We start from the raw sequence: 18,453 nt of genomic DNA, 5'->3' as shown, positions 1-18,453 counted from the left end.
GTGAGACCACAGAATAGATTTCATCTATTCTGCGATGAGACACTAATTTTATTTCCAAGAAAATTAAATTTAGTAAACTACATAGAAAGGATAATGAACAACACATTAAATAGATAGATTAAACATCATCATAATAATATTATACAAGTTATCTATTTTACTATAAACAAAAAATGAGTTCTTTATACGCCTAAATATGAACTAAAATCATATGTAAATTTAAGGAAATAAAAATATTTTTAACACAAGTTTTAACAAAAAAATTATTTACTTAAGAACATAGATGGAATGTAAATTTATTCAGCAACATTGATGGTAATGGTTTTACCTTTTGGATCATCAAATCTATCCATAGTTTTGATGTCCATTATCATTGTGATACCCCATGTAACAATAAACAACATAATGGCAGTAACAAATAAACCAGCCAATATAGGTGGTGTAAAGAAAGAGTTTTGTTCTTGAGGGTCACTGAATTTTGGGCTTTCTGACGTCAACCACGGTTGAACCTAGGAATAAAAACATATTTTTAGTATAAATTTAAATTAAAAATATTCTTTCTGATGATAAAAACAAATACTGGCTGAGAGTAAAAAAATCTAGAAAGCCTATAAAAACCTTAATTTTACAATCTTACGTATTAGTCAGTATTATTGTATTAATCAAAGAATCAAAAAATAAATTAAAAAAATTATTTTATCACTTGGCTTACATATCTAAAAACAAAGTTTTTGTAAAACAGGAATTTAATTTTAATTGCATAATACCATTTTAAAATAAGACCAGTATCTATATCTAAATATATAATATTATATTTTTTTTATTATTGAACTTAAACCCGGCGACTATGGCCATTAGCTGTTGTAGGGGTTATGAACTGTGGTAAGGGTAAGGTTGGTACGGTAGGTTGATTTTACAATTATTTTAACGGTTGTTACGGTAGGTAGCAAACACGTGTATGTGTGGCAAGGTTTTTAACTACTATGAACCCGGGTGGTCACCCATCCGGGAGCTAGTAGCTGTGGCCGTTACTTACTCCCAGTCGCATTCCGAGACTGGTAGCAGCCAACGCGCCACGCCAAGCTACATGTAATATTATTATCTATATCTCGGAACTGTATACAATTCAAAATGCAATATGATATAAATAGATTTAAAATGTTTGCTTAATTGTTGGTCAACCATTAGAATCAGCCATCAGGTTTATTTTAACCACATGTGAATTGTCGATTAATGTCGAGTATATTGTATGAATAATATTTATATACCAATCATGCTCACTTCCATTTTTTACTTTAAAAATTTATTTATCCAAATTCTGATTTTTGTGCGAGATTAATCACTTTTACAAAATATCTTTATTTTTGAGCAGGAAATTCCCTATGTTAACCTAACCTAACCTAACCTATGAATTTACGTTTATATGATCAGACATGTGTGAAATATTCTGTGGCATATTTTGGAACTATTGTTATAAGTTCATAATTCCCCAACACTAACTGTACATTAATGGGAAGGGTTCAAACATATTGTATACAATTTGCCCAAACATATTTTATACAACTTGCCTAAACGTATAGAAAAGCAATTAGCTCAAACACATTAGGGCCTCTTTAGCAATATACATAAATTAATATACCCAATAATTATTTAAGACTGTAAAACATATTAATTAAAAAATATGACTAACCTGGAATTTGTCATTAAACTTCAATACAATTGAATCATTAGAGAAGATAACAGGTCCAGCTGAAAAGTAAGATAGTCCTTTTTGAGCCCCAATTTGCTGCTTGGGTGTAAGTTGAATAATACTGTTATCGCGTTCATACTCGATTGATTTCAATTCCCATGAGAATGTTATTCTTTCAAAACGAAAACGTAATGTAACTTTAGTGCCATTAACTAAAAATGTTGATCCGACTTTAAGCAATGATTCACGTGAATCGTCAAGGTATACCTATGTAAAAATGATAATATAATTATAAACCACATTTTAAAATTTAACAAATTTTCATACATTAGTATTAGTATTTGACGGTTCAAGTGGAGTATCTGGCCCATTATTAACAGATACAGTTGGATAGCTGACTGAATATATAAGAGATTTTCCTTTGGGGTCAACAATCTTAAATATTTCAGATTTACCATCAACAGCCATCAAGTGCCTAATTACTAAATGGTGCGCATTTGATGCCTCACTTTTCTCAATCCATGGATTCATTTTACCCGAAAACACTAATACTACATTGGTGTACTGTGTGCAAAGAGCAGTAAATATTTTTGAAACTTCATTATTATGCTTTAGCAATGTTGTTTGTCTACTATCATCATTACTATCATGAATATTTTCATTAAGATCAGCCAAAGCTATAATTTTTTCTGAACTATTTTTATATGTATCTGCATTATAAACTTTTACAGCAAAACCATTCTTTGATAACATTTCAAGGGCTTTTTCTGGTTGATCAACCGATGGGAAAAAACGACGGTCTTCAGAATTTTCAAATAATTGGAATAAGCTGTGACCATCAGTACCTTTAACACAAATAAAATAGGTATAAGCTAATTATTGCACATTTATTATTTATTATTTCATAATCAATATTTTTATGGCTGACCTTTGCTAAACGTTGTTTTTATTATCTATAGTGATTCAATTAAATGTTTTAATATATTAAATAATAATATGGAATCTCATAATAGTATCTGCTTTATAACTTCAGATAAAATATTATCTACCTACTTAAATCTATAAGTGAAAAAATGGATGGAAAACTTTAGTAGGTACAGTTAAACGGAAAAAAATACTAGAGAGGAAAAATATTATCAATATTACCTTAATATTTAGTAAAAATAAACAATAAGCATGAGCAAGTTCTTGGTTTTACCATTATAAATGTAATATTTTCAATTTAATATTCAATGTATTATTTTGATAATATATTTAATGTTGATAACATGACAATACAAAGAGCAATTAATATTATAAGCAAAATATTATATCAAAAAAAAGTAGATACCTATTAAGTAAGGTTAAAATTTCAAATATTTAAGAGGACGACTGAAGAGTGCATATAATTTTTCATTATAGGGGCATATTAGTGTTGTAGTAATCATATATGCCACACCCAATACTTATTTTAATATTTTAAATAAAAAATTAACAGTTGAAGGTATTTGGTATACCTAATATTTGTAAATCTGATATTGAAATAAAGTAAAAAGCAATCATGGACAACCCAAAAACTAAAAAAATTATAATTATTTAATTTTATTATATACATAATACCTCCATGTTTTTAAATTTAACCATATTTGTTTATATTAGCAATTTAATTCATAAAAAAATAACTAAAATAAAAGATGAAAACAAAATGACCAACACTTGTACATCAGAGTATCAGATATTTGTAAAAACAATTACAAACTAAACATGGAGTCTGATCAATTTTACAAAAGTGCATTGTTTAAGTCTGGAAAGTACTAATTGTTGTGTACTAAATATGTTTGTAATTTTATGTTACCTTTCATTGTGAAATCTTCAAGACTTAATTCATTTTCTAAGACCATTAGTACTTTAGTATTCTCATCCCAGAGAGACAAAAGCAATTTTTTAAACTCAAGAGTACCCATGTATTGTTGATATTTGGATAAAGTCTCCAATTTTGTATTGCCACAAGAAATAGCAATTGTTGGCACTTCATTGGTAGTGGACAACGAAAGTGCACTCAAACACCCGAGTATTAATATAAGGTAATAAGACATTTTTTTTTCTAAAAATGGCAGTTTAACTTATTCACAAATTAAAAAGCATACTCGATGTATGATGTATCTAACTAAAAAAATATTTAGAAAATAGAAATTACTAATTAGAAATGCACTTGACTAATTTAGTAGTTGAGTTGAGTGCTATTCGACTGATAAGAAACAAAAATGGATAAAGGGAAACGCCCGGAACTCTTACAGTGTGTCCACACTCCACACGCGTTTTGTCCTCAAGCTAAATGTTTTAGCAGTAAGTTTTCGCGCAGTTCTTGTAAAAAAAGCGGGTAAGTGGATGTTGCTCTGCTGTAAAGTAGGTTACGTTGTTACAAGTAGGTAACTCGTCACTGTAATGATTAATGATTGGTGTTAGGTTTGAATTAAATGGTATAAAATCATTTTATAAACGATTCTGAGCGAAGACTATGATTCTGCGAGTCTATAATATTACTAAGTACCTATATTTGATGATATAATTATGATTAAAGTAATTTATTTTACTATCAGACATTATAGTACGATAGGTTAATTTCATTTTTGCCAAAAAAATTACATATGAAAATGTCATTGTGTTTACACATTTTTTAGATTTTTTGGATACAGTATGAATTATTAATATAAAAACAAAAACATCATTATAAAATCAATACATTCATCGCTCCGCTCAGAATGTAAAAAATAATTGGACAGCCATTTTATTTTAAATATTTGGTTCAGTACAAATTGAATAAATAATTTGTCAAGAACTGTCTTGGTGCATAAGAAAAATCGTAGCCCCCGACCACCCAACTTTTTTTAATGGATTTCCGCCATGCCTTAACTCTTAAGTAATGACTGACAATAACGATAAGTGGTTTTATAATAAGTCATTGTATTATAATATATTATAACTATTTATTACTAACACTTACTGCAAAAAAGTTCATCATGTTAATCGTGTTTATACAAGTCAATTTTTGAAGTGGATCCCTATTACAAACATATTTTATATTCTTTTTAATTTGTACTTTGTAATAATTTCTTAAAAAGTAATAAAAACCCTTACAAATGAATAGGTAATTAAAATTAAAAATAAATAAAGAGATACCACTTAATATTTCAGTTGGTTCACCTTGGATTGAAATGGGGTTTTGGGGATGTGGCAGGGAGTACCTAAATACACATTTTCAAGAAAATTTCAAATTTATAATTCTCAGTTACGTGCTGAAAATGGACGATTAGTTCATGAGTCTTTATCTACGTCGTGGCTTAAGGTTTATGGGTCGAGAGGACATTTTTCCACAAGTACAATAAGATAATTAATAACAGAAGACCGCTCAAAATTCCAATTTCAAACATTTTTCGAAGTAAAAAGTGTGGTTGATAATCATCATCACTTTATTATTTTAATAACCTTTATAATATTTTGTTATTGATTTATTTAAGTTATAATATTTTTTTTTTATACAAATTGAATACTTAATAAAGCAATTAACTTTTAGCATTCAATTTGTATACTTTTTTTCAATGATTTAATGACATCTGACTTTTTCATTTCATATACCGAAGAATAATTTCATAAATACATCAAAACATAAAATATAAACAACCAACAGTGAACAAATGAATGTTCTATTTATTGAACCATCGTTCGAGAAATACAATTGAATCACCCGTTATTTATAAAACGTAGAAATATGTATTTATGAAGTTTTAGAAAAATATTATGATTATTATTAAAAATAAAATAATTCCCAACAATTTCTGTGACTTTATTATTAAATTTTCTACTTAATTTTGATATGGTCACATAACAGAAAAATATACCGGCTCAACGCTAAAACAAAATATACAAAAACATCTTCACACGATATACGGACCTAAATATCTAATAAGTATATAAATTCAAGTCCATCCTCAGCAGTGGCGTATGATTTTATCCAGTAACCTTTAAAGTTAGAGGTCTTAAGTTAGAACTCCGAAAAATGTTGCATATTATACATATACAGCCAAACTATTCTTTAATTCTTATAACAAACATTGAATTAATTACATATTATAAACATTTAAGTTTTTTAGTACATATATATTTATTGCATTTAATTTGTGCCCCGTAAAAGAATAAGTTCAAAGATTTTTTTGATTTTATTTTAGTTAACACTTTTTTGAAGCGATCAAGTAATATATAATTATCATAAAACATATACAAACATTTTTTTATAAATTTAGTTAATAATGATAATATTCGCAAAAATATTTTAATGCATCTCAAATACGAGTGAAATTTCTTAACGTGTTAGAACATAATTTCAACACTTGATCTGACTACCCTTTTGTCCACTTATTAGTGCTTGTGAAAAATATCTACGAATCTATTATTATTTCAAATTTGACATGAATTGTATTTTAGCAATGCGTAATTTTTTTATTATACTCCTTCTATTTTCATTTGTTTTGTTTTACGTTACAGGTGGTACGGAGACTTTTGTCACGTTACAGCCAGCAGTTGTCTACCAACTGACGAAGGCTACAACTACGATGCATCGAGCGAAGATTTCTAGGGAATGTCAAACAGCAGCAATGCTATGCCGCTCTAGTAAGCGGAACGTTGTAAGCGTGTTTGTGCCTAATTAAATTGCAGATAATTATTATAAAACGCTTAATTCGGTGACAAATTCCGTATGTGTGGTATACTTAGTGCAAAATGCACGGTTAAGACGTTACTGTTATTTATTTTTGCCATTGGGATCATTTTTCCTGTTAATTATAAATCGTAATATTATAATAATATAGTTTAACAAAAATTTTTTAATTACAAAATTAAGATAACACGGCGCTTTGGACAGGCAATTCAGCTACAACTAACCTAACCTAACCTAATCTAACCTCACATACCAACAACTTGACATCCGATAAACACTTCTCTATTAATGTGTAATATTATTAAACTCTATACGTGGTTCAGTGTGTATGTACAATTCTAAGAATCCGTTATTGCAATAGCTAAAACCGCGGGAGTAATGCAAAAGCAATTGCAAGAAAAAAAGTCTTCATTTTGGTTACAGGCAACTATAGTTACCAGTATAAAATGTAGACCGTGTAATTGGATACAGCCAATAATATATAGTAACCATCTCTTTCGATTTGACAAATGTATAGGTCTTGATCTGCAGGCAGTGAGGTGGGGTAGAATTAGGCCTCATTCACTACAGATGAGCGACCGATTACCGCAGTGTGGCTAAGTTGGCGAGAGCTGAGAAGACTTTAGCTGCAAAATCTTTACATAGTCATTGAAGATCGACAAAATAATATTTCTTTGTTTGTCGATTCCATTTATTCGAACAAAACCATGACTAGCACGTGATTTCATACTTACTATTTCATTTTTTTTTTAAATGTTGGCCTGCGCAATTTATTAGTATATTTAATTTCAAAAGTAAATATTAGTTCTAAAACTTAAATACTAAAAAGGTCAGATTTGGCTAGCGCATCTATGAATTTTAACATTATTTTCTATTGTTCCCGATCAAAGTGAACTACCATGAAGAATGGCAAATTGAAACACTCTTTTCGCCACCAGTATTAACGTTATCTACGCCTAAAAAGAGACCGGTTAGAATCACTGATCGAAGAAATCGAATCGTTGGACAATACTCCGTTAAATCACAAGTTACAACGAATTAAGAACGATATTGCAAAAATAAATTGCCGGAAATCACAAGTTTTTAATTGAAAATGACGGGGAAGTCTGAATTTGGCGGTCAGATTTATTTTAAAGTTATAGCTAAATGAAATTTTTGGTATTTTCATATATACCCGGCGTAGTCACTTGCACGCTGCACACAATCGAACAATAAAAATCAAAGTTAAAGTTAAATTCATAAAAAAAAAATTAAAAAGGAAGTGTGGGCTGCCACAGTCAAATGCATTTAAGAAGACAAAAAAAAAATTCGAAAAAATTATACAGTAGAAATACACATTCTTCTTCTTCGGCCATTAGGACCATCCTTGCCTCCAATTTTCTCAATCCGATGTCTATATTCTCCAGTTTACACCTCCTCCTAACGCTTTCACATCATTCTTCACTACGTCTTCCCATCTCAGACGTGGTATTCCCGGCGGTATTTTCCCAATAGGAATGCATATTAAAACGTTTAGACTAAAATGTCCAGAATCTTAAACAGAAAAAACTATTCAAAATAATTAATTCATTAAAGAAGGCTCATTCATAACCCATAGGGCACCAGATTATCAATTTTCAAGTTTATACAAAAAAAATTAGGAACACACATTAAGGAGTTCAAACTAAAATGTCCAGAATCTTAAACAGTAAAAACTATTCAAAATAATTAGTTTATTAAAGAATGACAATACAAAGCATATCAGGTTATCAATGTTTAAAAATTAGTACTATAAGATTAGTTACCTAAAATTAAATTCATAAATATATTAAAAGAGAGGTGTTGGCGGCCACAGGCAAAAGCATTTTAGAAAACAAAAAAAAATTTAGAAAAAATTATACATTATAGGAACACACATTAAAGAGTTCAAACTGAAATGTCCAGAATCTTAAACAGAAAAAAAGGTGGGTAAGTGGATGTCGCTCTGCTGTACAGTAGGTTACAAGTGGGTAGTTGTAAATTATAATGGATGGTGTTAAATTTGAATTCAATGATATAATATCATTGTATAAGAAAAACGATTTCGAGCGAAAACGGTCAGTCACCCTATAAGTATATTTGATGATATTATTGTGAATAAAGTAATTCGTATATTTACCTATTTACGTAGAACATTCATTGTTTTACATTTTAAATCCTTGGCTATAAAAGTTGTACATTTTATAAATGTTGAACTACAAAATAATTAATAAATTTGAAATTTGAAAAAGGTTGTCAAAATTCGAACTTTAAACCCTTATAAAAAAATGTTGCATATGTATTTTTAATATTTTTTAACTGCTATTGTATCAATATATCAGGCACATAGCCTTGCATTAATTATTGATATTTGTAGGAAAAAAACAAAAAAAATTTAAAACTGACAATGTCTGTAAACAGCTCAGAGTCAAAATATTTTAGAAATTTTATCGTGTATAAAAAATGCTAATACAAACATTCAGTGAAATTTTCAAGTATCTTCAGTTATTCATTTTTGAATTACAACAAAATAACAAAATCGCTACATGGGAAATCAAGTGAATATCCAATATTGTAAAAATATGAATTTCAAACGCTCATAAAAATTGAATTTGACTTTCTTATATACATTTTTTTTTTTTGATAAAAGTAGAAAAACTTATGGATAATCTTGTATTACATTTTCAAATCTTAGATTTAAAAAGAAAAATTTTTATGAATTCTCAACTCAAAATAACACTAATTTTCGTGATTTTTCTGTATTTTGTCAATATTTGAACTTTAAATGCTTATAAATAAAAACTGTGACTAAGGATTTTTATTTTTTTTCATCTGCCTTTGAAACAATAACCTAGGAGCCTTCTATTAAATTTTCAAGCTTTTTTACCCAACAGATAAAATTTTATTGATATTTAAAGAAAAAAAACTAAAAAAAATGGAAACTGAAAATGTCCGTAAACAGCTCAAAATAAGTCAAAATATTTGGAAAATGTTATGGTGTATAGAAAATGCTAAAATAAACATTCTGTCAAAATTGCATGTACCTACGATTATTTGTTTTAGAGTTGCACCAAAAACCGAAATCGATTTTATCAAAAACAGATTTTGCGTAAAAATATCCGTTTTTCATTAATTTTTCTTTTATTTCCCACGGCGTTTTTAAAAACTACTGGGAAATTTTCACTTTTGACCCCCCAAAGTATCAACTAGATTCACTTTCCTACCAGAAAAGATACTGTTCAATAAATAAGCACTTTTACTGTCCTAAAAAGTGATGACAGACACAAAAATAAAAAAAAAACACACATCATTATAAAATCAATACATTCATCGCTTCGCTCAGAATCTAAAAAACTAATAAAATTGGTAACTGAAAATGTTCCTAAACAGTTCAAAACAAATCCAAATATTTGGAAAATTTTATCGTGTATAGAAAATGCAAATATAAACAACCATTGAAAATGTCATGTATATATGTTCATTTGTTTTAGAGTTAAAACAGAGGTTTTGTGGAAAACCGATTTTGCGTAAAAATTTACGTTTCACTCAGAATCTAAAATGTGATTACTGGATTTTAGAGTTAACATAAAGATATACAGTACCTAACCTTCGTTTTCCATAAATAATATATTATACTCATTACACTGTATGTAATCATATTGTTTATTTTTAAGTTCATTTATTTAGTAAATAATAATATCGTCGAATAAGACCACATACCTCGTAAGTAAAAAAAAGGTATTTTGAGATATATACATCAAAATATAAAAAAAAAAATAAACACATAAATAATTGAAAAAACTAGTGGATAAACTGCACTAAAAAAGGTGTAAGTATACTATACTAATAAAATATATGAGGTGTATAATGTATATAAAAAATAAAGATTAATAATATTTTATATTAAGTTTATTGTTTTAAATACTTCGCGCAAACTTAAGGTGTATAGTATATGCAAAAAGGTACGTATTAAACTTGACATGGTGAACCGAAGACGGCCTTTGGACTGTTCGTATTTTATACATTGCGCTTTTGGGATTAAACATATAAATGCTTCTATGTCACACATTTAACAGATTGTTCGTAACAATAAATATTTAATTTAAGTCTAAAAAGTAAATTTAAGCCCCAAAATAAAATGAAAACAAACTTACGCGTAAACATCGACTCTTCCGTTAAAACCTGGCTAGAGTGCCGCCGTCTCCGAAGAAACAACTATCTTCATCCATATTTCATCTCGCTCTGAACTGCAACTTGAGAGTATCGAAATATACTATGAAAATAACTCGATCATAACGAAATGTGCGAGTTTGTCTTAAAACATACATTATAATAATATATATAGGTACGGCTTAACGAACTGTCCATCAATATATAGGCTTATTATTTTTTTATTCACTGAAATTATTAGAATTGTTAATCGTGGCCGACGAATGACAATTGACGATTGCCATAGATGATATAAAATATATTATTTACTTTGATAAATCCATAGAACTTATGTATTATACTCAATACCTTTACGGTCTACTGATAAATCATATGTTAATTTACAGAAATCTTTGTGATTTGCAATGTACCTGTTCTGGTTTTCTATTTCTGTTATAGTTTGAATGTCAAATTTAACTATACAAACTGGTGGAGTGACTACGCCGGGTACCTGTATATGAAAATACCAAAAATTTCAATTAGTTATAGCTTTAAAATAAGTCTGACCGCCAAATTCTGACTTCCCTTCATTTTCAATTAAAAATTAATGATTTCCGGCAATTAATTTTTGCAATATCGTTCTTAATTCGTTGTAACTTAAGTGCAATTGCATATGTAATATACATAAGGGTTACCGAAAAATAAATTGAAAAATTCGCGTGGGTGCTAAACTAGATTTCTGCTATGAAACTTGTGTTGTGGGTAGTGAGAAGTGAGAATGGCAATATTCTAGAACCAGTGTGTAATATATATCATGAAAAAATTAATACAAATAAAAGTTTTATCAAATGTATCATACAATTTCATATTATACAATATGATGTAAATTTAATTCATACTCTATTAATTGTAATAATTGACCATCATTGTGATGGTCTGTTTCATCAATAATTTCCTCTTTAATAATTCCATTAAATACTTGATTATCCATGTTTTCCTGTTTAACAATTTCAATAAATAAATACTTAACCATCACGTCTAATAAGTGGGATTGATAACACTCTAGAACTGTGCATTATATCATTATACCTAAGATAAATTGTAAAACAATTGATTTTTTCATTAATAATAGGTAGGTAGATTACTAATGCATTAATTAAAAATTTTAATAGTAAATACAATAATACATAAATGGTAGGTACATGAATGGTCCATGTCCAAGTGTTCTAACTTTTAACTTATAAAATAATAGAAATAAATTATCAATATAGGAGTTGTGTACCAGTATATCTATATACAACCGTGGTACAAAGAACAAAATAATAATAATAATAATATGTCAAATAATAATTATTAAATTATATAAATAAATTTTAAATACGAGTTACGTCGACATCAGCTGTTGGCACGTTCCTAACTTCTTGTGCGTAATGACGACACGGCCGATAATTTAGATTTCTTTGTATCTTTTTTCCCATTTTACCGTGTTGACTTGCGAACAAAAACATCTTATCACCGTAATCATATTCGTCTTTCTCTTTTTATTTTTATTCAGAATTTTTCCTGTGGCCCGTAGGTAATGGTTGTTAGTAAATTTGTTTTTGTTTTTTAGTTTTAGTTGTTGTTATTATTATTATTATTATTATAATTATATATTATTATTAAAGTATTGTGGTGATACATTTTGAATGCACAATCATTATAACTTTTGTCCGTATAGCCTACGATCCTGGCATCAAACCATTGCTTATCCAGTTACATTACAAGTAAGTGCTATGGATCATCTTGTCGCATTCTTCCTTTCCGCTATGTCACAAGAACGATATTATTAAGTCGCAAAATAGTCGGGCACATTTTGACGGCGGCGAGCCAAACCTTCAACTTGATTTTGAAATTAGTATATATTTTAACTATATAGGTCGTAATTACTGCCCAAAAAATTTTTTTTTGTTAAATTTAGGCCACCACTTAACCCAAATTTTTTTTTTAAATATTTATTATATTTATGTTTGTATTTTGACGTATTGTGACATTAACTTGTTTATTGTAAATTGCAGTGTTATGAATAAGTTCTAGTTTTGAATCTAAATAATACAAATTGGAAGATTCAAAATCAATAATGACCACCCAAATCAATTCCAAATGGTCTTGTGATGTCTGCACTTATGATAATTACCATTCGTCACTGAAGTGTGTCATGTGTAGAAGACCCAAACTGCAGTTGTCCCAAGCTCAGGACATATATAGTCTTAGAGATGAACTTCCTGTTGAACCTCAACCTCAACTAATTGAAGGTAAAATTTAGTTATATAATAATTATTAACTACCTAAGTATTGATACATTTTTGTCGTGAATTTAGCGTCTGGGGAAATTGATAACCGTGATAAAATAATAGATAGCAATCTAGTTGATGCACTTAACGAACAATTCAACACTGATTTGAAGATCAGTGATAGAGCTAATTCACCAGAAAATGAAGAGGCTTCATCTAGTTTAGAAACACGAGCACTTACCAAATGGTCTTGTGCTGCTTGTACATATCAAAATTGGCCTAAAAGTTTTAAATGTATCATGTGTGGTAAGATTTCTATTTTAATAATTTTATAAAAAAAATAAAATAAAATACATTTTTTGGTCATTGTTAAAACTTGATATACCTATGACTAAATCTATTTAACAGGAACAAGAGGACCTCGTAAAACATCACCATCACCCGATCATTCATTATGTGAGCCTCCCACTATCATAACAAAACGAGTTAAGTCACCAGAGAAGGACCTAGCAGCAACCATTAATACAGATTCAAATATTTGTACATTAAAAAGGTTAGTTTGTTTTATAATTTTACATAATTACATTTTGTTTTTATTTAATCTATATAAATTCATTTTTTTTTGTTTTGCCTATAACCTATTTAATAATATAATGGAACAATTTTGCACTAATAATGAAATATTATAAAAATAATGCTATAATATCCTTTTTAAACTTCATTACGCTATAATATAAAAAAAAAGATTCCTCAGATACCCAAAACTAACATCTTTTTGTAAATTTGATTAATATTACCTATAGTATAAATGTTAATGCGTTAGGTTTTACAAAACTTATTCACTCAATTCACTTAATTGATGTATTATTACATTTTAAATTCTGTACCCACAAATAATTTTTCTTTTATTGTAGATCTTCGTCAAGACGTCGTTTGGATGACATTAATAGTAACTATGATAGAGCCTGGCTCGCTGCTTGTGTAGGCGTAGTTCAAGGTGATTGGAGTCCTATTGCAGCTTATTTACACGCTGGTGGTGATCCAACCCGGTCATTGACATCAACTGAAGTAACATTACTTAATAGACCATCAGCGTTTGATACTGGACACACATTAGTTCACCTTGCTGTTAGGTAAAGTATTATTATTATTTTTAGTTATTATGATTGATAATAGGTTTGAATATAAGTAGCCAAGTAGGTAAATCATATTTAACATTATGTTGGTACCTACTACTTGTATTGTTATTTTAAGAATTTAATTTCCGCTGTAAATGTTGTTTATGTAATATTTATAATTATTATAGTATTTTATTTTAAAATAAATAATCATATTTATTGATAATAGTGATTTAGATTAAATTTTAAATATTATTTTTACTTTATGATTTAGAGTTCTATTTTATTCATAAAATAGTATATATTTAAAAATTATAATAAGCCAAGTATCTAAATATTATTTTATTTTATATAGATTTCATCGTGAAGAAATTTTATCAAATCTTTTGAATGGAATTAATGCTACTAGTAGTTCAACAACTGTAAAACGAGTACCTTCTCATGTTGCCCATCAACTAGCAGATGAGATTGGAAAACATTTTCTTTCAACAATACGTGTAAGAAAATCCCTAATGCCGTGTCCATTTGTTACAGAATTTGCAACATTTTCCCTACCCTATGGTAAATTAGTTAAACATATAATAATAAGAATTAATTAAATCGTAAAAAATATTTTTCAACTTCTAGAAATTGAAGAACTTCCAAGACCAGTTCAAAGGCAACTACTTGATGAACTGCTTGATCGCAATGTTCAACATGAATTGGAAATTGAAGAAGTCCCTCCTGTGATTAATTGGTCATCTGAAGTCTGTGATGGATTATGTTCTAGACTATATGCATTATGGAATCGTTCAGCTGGTGATTGTTTACTGGATTCCTTAATGCAGTCTACCTGGGGTATTTTCGATAAAGACAATATACTAAGGAAAGCTTTAGCCGATTGTTTACATGAAAGCAATATGATGTAAGTAGATTATAAGTTATTTTTGATTTATTTAATTTATGGTTTGAAATTGATGTAGGTTTTATCCAAGATGGAAAGAGTATGAAGCATGGCAAGCAAAACAGTTAGAATTTTGTTTAGACGAGTATCAATGGGCTGAAGATTGGGCTGCATTAGTATCTCAAGCTGAAAGGCCTGGGTCAAGCTTAGCTCAACTTCATGTATTTGCATTAGCTCATGTACTGCGTCGACCAATTATTGTATATGCTGTTAAGTATGTGAAAAATTATCGTGGAGACCGTTTAGGTTATACAAATTTTGAAGGTAATACATTAAATATTTATAGTATGTGCATTTAGTTTTTGAAATATTTAATTTCTATCACTATAAATTCAATCATGCATAATATTACTCTAAATATCTTAAGATAGTCATATTCTAGTATACAATTTTAAGTAAATTATATATTAATGCTGTTGTATCTGTTTAAAAATATCTCTGAATATTTAAAATGTTTTAGATATTTAAATTGAAAATTTTTTTCTTTTGTTTTTAGGTGTTTACTTGCCACTTCTGTGGGAATCGAGTTTTTGTATTAAATCTCCAATAACCTTAGCTTATACACGAGGACATTTTTCTTCACTGGTGCCTGTTGAACCATTGCCTCGGGGAAAGAGTACTACATACTTGCCACTTGTTGATCATGATCACAAATTATTACCAATACATTTTGTTACAAAATCCGAAGTAAAAGTTTGATTTATTAATTTTTTTAACGTAATTTTTATTTATCTGTTTAATCTTTATTTTTTAGATGGGGCATGAAGAGAATATTTTAAAACAATGGTTAGACGTTTGTTTAACAGAAAATGGTTTGTTATTAGCTCGACAGCGTTTGCATAAACGACCATTGTTGGTTGCTCAAATGCTTGAGGAATGGTTAAACTATTATAGAAAGCAAGCGTAAGAATAATTTAAATACAATTTATAAGCACAAAATGGTTTATTTCCATCTTTTATTATCTAGTCAAATGACAATCACGCCATTTTCACGGCCTATTTCAATACAAGACTATTCAAGTGAAGGAGAATCTGAACAAGAATAGTTTATGCTTTGCCAGTGTAGTGAGTTTCCTATATTTACAATATTTCATGATGTACAAATAAATCTTTATATCTCAATATTTTTATTATTAATTATGCTTGTCACTATTAGATTTTTTTTATGAAAGTCATATTATAAAACTGTTTATGTTTGATATGTACCTTAACAGGGTTCAAAGAAATTATTAATATTTATTTGAGCTGCTCCATTTATTATATCTAAAATATATAAGATTATTCATTAGGAATTTTCATTTAAATACATTTCCCAAAAAGTTGAATATAATTAAGTAAATAAATATGAACTTATGAATTAATTTATATATTAAATATTTAAAACTATACTAAAATATTAAAAAATATCTTTTCGTGAATATTAATTAATAGATTATGTATTATTAATTATTATTAATAAAAAATGAAAAGATATTCTCAAATATAATATAGGTTAGGTATATTTTTATAGATTAAAAATAAATTTATAACACATTTAAATGCAAGTAAAAAAAAATCATGCATTGTAGGGTTAAATAATAAATTGTTATTATATTAATAATAAATATTCGTGATAATTTAATACATACTTTATATATTATGTAATGTATAATTTGTGTGTATTTAATAAATTTGTAAAAACTGTTTTGTTATAATTTTGAAATTTACTTTTCTTAATTAAATTTGCTTGCGCATCTAATCACAATTCACAAGTCTATTATTACTTAAATCAAAATATTAAAATTATATTTCATTTAATTCTTTAACTACGTTTAGAGTTTAAACAGACTATTCTAATTCTAGTCAAGTTTTTCTTATTATGTTTAGTAGGACGTTCATTTCTTTTTATTTTTATTGAAAACACATTGACATAAGACTCGAGTGACTTAGTTCATTATGTTCAAAAATTATTAACTATTTATTATCTTTATTTTAAAACATATTAAATGTCTTATTAACAAACAACCTATTTTAATAATTACTATAAGGCCACAATTAAGTTTTTGGTTTTTAATTCTTTTTTTTATGTTTTATGTCTAAAAATATACCAAACATTTAGAAAATATTCTGATTATTGCTATGATTTATTACAAACTGGCTGATGGTTACACTATTTCCCAACTTATATTAAGCACTGCCAGTAATTCAATACTTTATACCAATTTATATTAATACATTTTATACTAAAATTGTATTTTCACTTTAAATTTAATAAATAAGTTGAAATTAGATTTATTGTACTTAAAATTTATAATTTTAGCTCAAAAATTAAATAGTTTAATTACATCTAATGTACAGATTTTGACTATGAGTAACATATTTTAATTATTTCTTAGGTGGTTAATTATTTATTATGGGTTTGTTAAAATATACTCAGGTATAATTTGGGAAAAGTAAATTAAAATATAGAATAATCGACATTTTTATATTTAAATTCATGTATTTATGTTAAATATGAATGTTGGAAATACTTGACTGTTTATTGATTGTACCAAATACAAAAAAAAAATGATTTAATGTGTAACTATTAACTGAGTTAAATGGGGGAGAAAAATGTATTTACCTATTGAATTATTGTTGTGTTACTATTGTTGACAACAAAATAAGGAATTTATTATGTTAGGTTTATGATTGTAAATTGATATGCTGATTTGTCAGTTTTTAATGGACATGGAATTGTAAAGGCACTACTGTATGAATTACATATTATATAATAGTGACGTTTCTCTTAATAAAAAATATATTCTGGATGCTGTTTGTGACAGTTGATAAATATGGATTTATAAAGAAATTATCATACACAATAATTGCATAATACCAGAATGTGTGCTACATATTTAAAAATTAATTTGTAAAATCATACACCTAATAAATTAGAATATAAGATAGATGTATTATAATTTATAATTATCAAAGGCTGTAGATGGACAATTACAAAATAAAATTGTACTGTTTGTCTGTTCATATTTTCCAAGTACAATGTTGAAGACACTGGCAGCATCTATCTGTGTAGTGTCTTCTTGGTTATAATATTGGAAGCCTACTATATTATGAACAATAAAATAAGGAATAATATAGGCCTTCTAATATGTATGTTTTAATTTGACAAAAAAATATATTTTAAATATGTCTCAATAATATTTATAGTTAGTTCTTAAAATAATATTATTACTGAAGAGTTAAATTAATTTTTAGTTTTCATGTACAAACAGTATAATGTGTATTGTGTATAGATTGCCTTTTCTTTAACACATAGTCAATAGGTATATATTATTTTTAGTTTCTTTAATAATTTGCTGTGTATTTTCATTTTTGGGTTAGACTTATTGATGACACTTGTCATGAAATTCATAGTCGGGTTTTTTGTTAATATTTTATTTTTAATTTGTTGAAATAAAATAAAATGTCAAATGTTTATGTAATCATGTTTTTATTTCTTGTTGTTCTTAGAATAATTTATTTTATCATAACTTTAGAAAAATGATGACAATATTATTATATAATGTTATAAGTTATGTATAATGGTATAATATACATATTATATTTGATTA

At 27.4% G+C, this 18,453-nt stretch overlaps 2 protein-coding genes across 2 annotated transcripts; one reads left to right on the top strand and one right to left on the bottom strand.

Moving 5' to 3' along the window:
* Positions 1–110: 110 nt before the first annotated feature.
* On the bottom strand, positions 111–3,916 carry LOC132952854 (V-type proton ATPase subunit S1). Its single transcript, XM_061025316.1, has 4 exons — positions 3,525–3,916; positions 2,018–2,535; positions 1,691–1,957; positions 111–509 (listed from the first exon to the last, which is right to left on the bottom strand). The coding sequence occupies exons 1-4, from the start codon at positions 3,763–3,765 to the stop codon at positions 297–299; spliced, it is 1,239 nt and encodes a 412-aa protein (XP_060881299.1). The 5' UTR covers positions 3,766–3,916; the 3' UTR covers positions 111–296.
* Positions 3,917–12,064: 8,148 nt separating this feature from the next.
* On the top strand, positions 12,065–15,985 carry LOC132951970 (ubiquitin thioesterase trabid). The gene is made up of 11 exons (XM_061024059.1): positions 12,065–12,295; positions 12,587–12,823; positions 12,890–13,108; positions 13,211–13,355; positions 13,717–13,935; positions 14,276–14,481; positions 14,548–14,824; positions 14,883–15,127; positions 15,360–15,550; positions 15,618–15,766; positions 15,831–15,985. The coding sequence occupies exons 2-11, from the start codon at positions 12,649–12,651 to the stop codon at positions 15,907–15,909; spliced, it is 1,905 nt and encodes a 634-aa protein (XP_060880042.1). The 5' UTR covers positions 12,065–12,295; positions 12,587–12,648; the 3' UTR covers positions 15,910–15,985.
* Positions 15,986–18,453: the final 2,468 nt, after the last annotated feature.

Source organism: Metopolophium dirhodum, chromosome 9 (assembly GCF_019925205.1).
Source record: "Metopolophium dirhodum isolate CAU chromosome 9, ASM1992520v1, whole genome shotgun sequence".
Taxonomy (NCBI): domain Eukaryota; kingdom Metazoa; phylum Arthropoda; class Insecta; order Hemiptera; family Aphididae; genus Metopolophium; species Metopolophium dirhodum.
This window is presented reverse-complemented; position numbering and strand designations above follow the sequence as displayed.

Coding starts and splice junctions, on each gene's coding strand:
- LOC132952854 (XM_061025316.1), bottom strand. CDS start 3,765: ATGTCTTATTACCTTATATTAATACTCGGGTGTTTGAGTGCACTTTCG. Junction 2,536..3,524: donor TGAAGATTTCACAATGAAAG/GTAACATAAAAT, acceptor TTTGTGTTAAAG/GTACTGATGGTCACAGCTTA. Junction 510..1,690: donor AGTTTAATGACAAATTCCAG/GTTAGTCATATT, acceptor TTTTATTCCTAG/GTTCAACCGTGGTTGACGTC.
- LOC132951970 (XM_061024059.1), top strand. CDS start 12,649: ATGACCACCCAAATCAATTCCAAATGGTCTTGTGATGTCTGCACTTAT. Junction 13,936..14,275: donor TTAGTTCACCTTGCTGTTAG/GTAAAGTATTAT, acceptor TATTTTATATAG/ATTTCATCGTGAAGAAATTT. Junction 15,767..15,830: donor AACTATTATAGAAAGCAAGC/GTAAGAATAATT, acceptor TTTATTATCTAG/TCAAATGACAATCACGCCAT.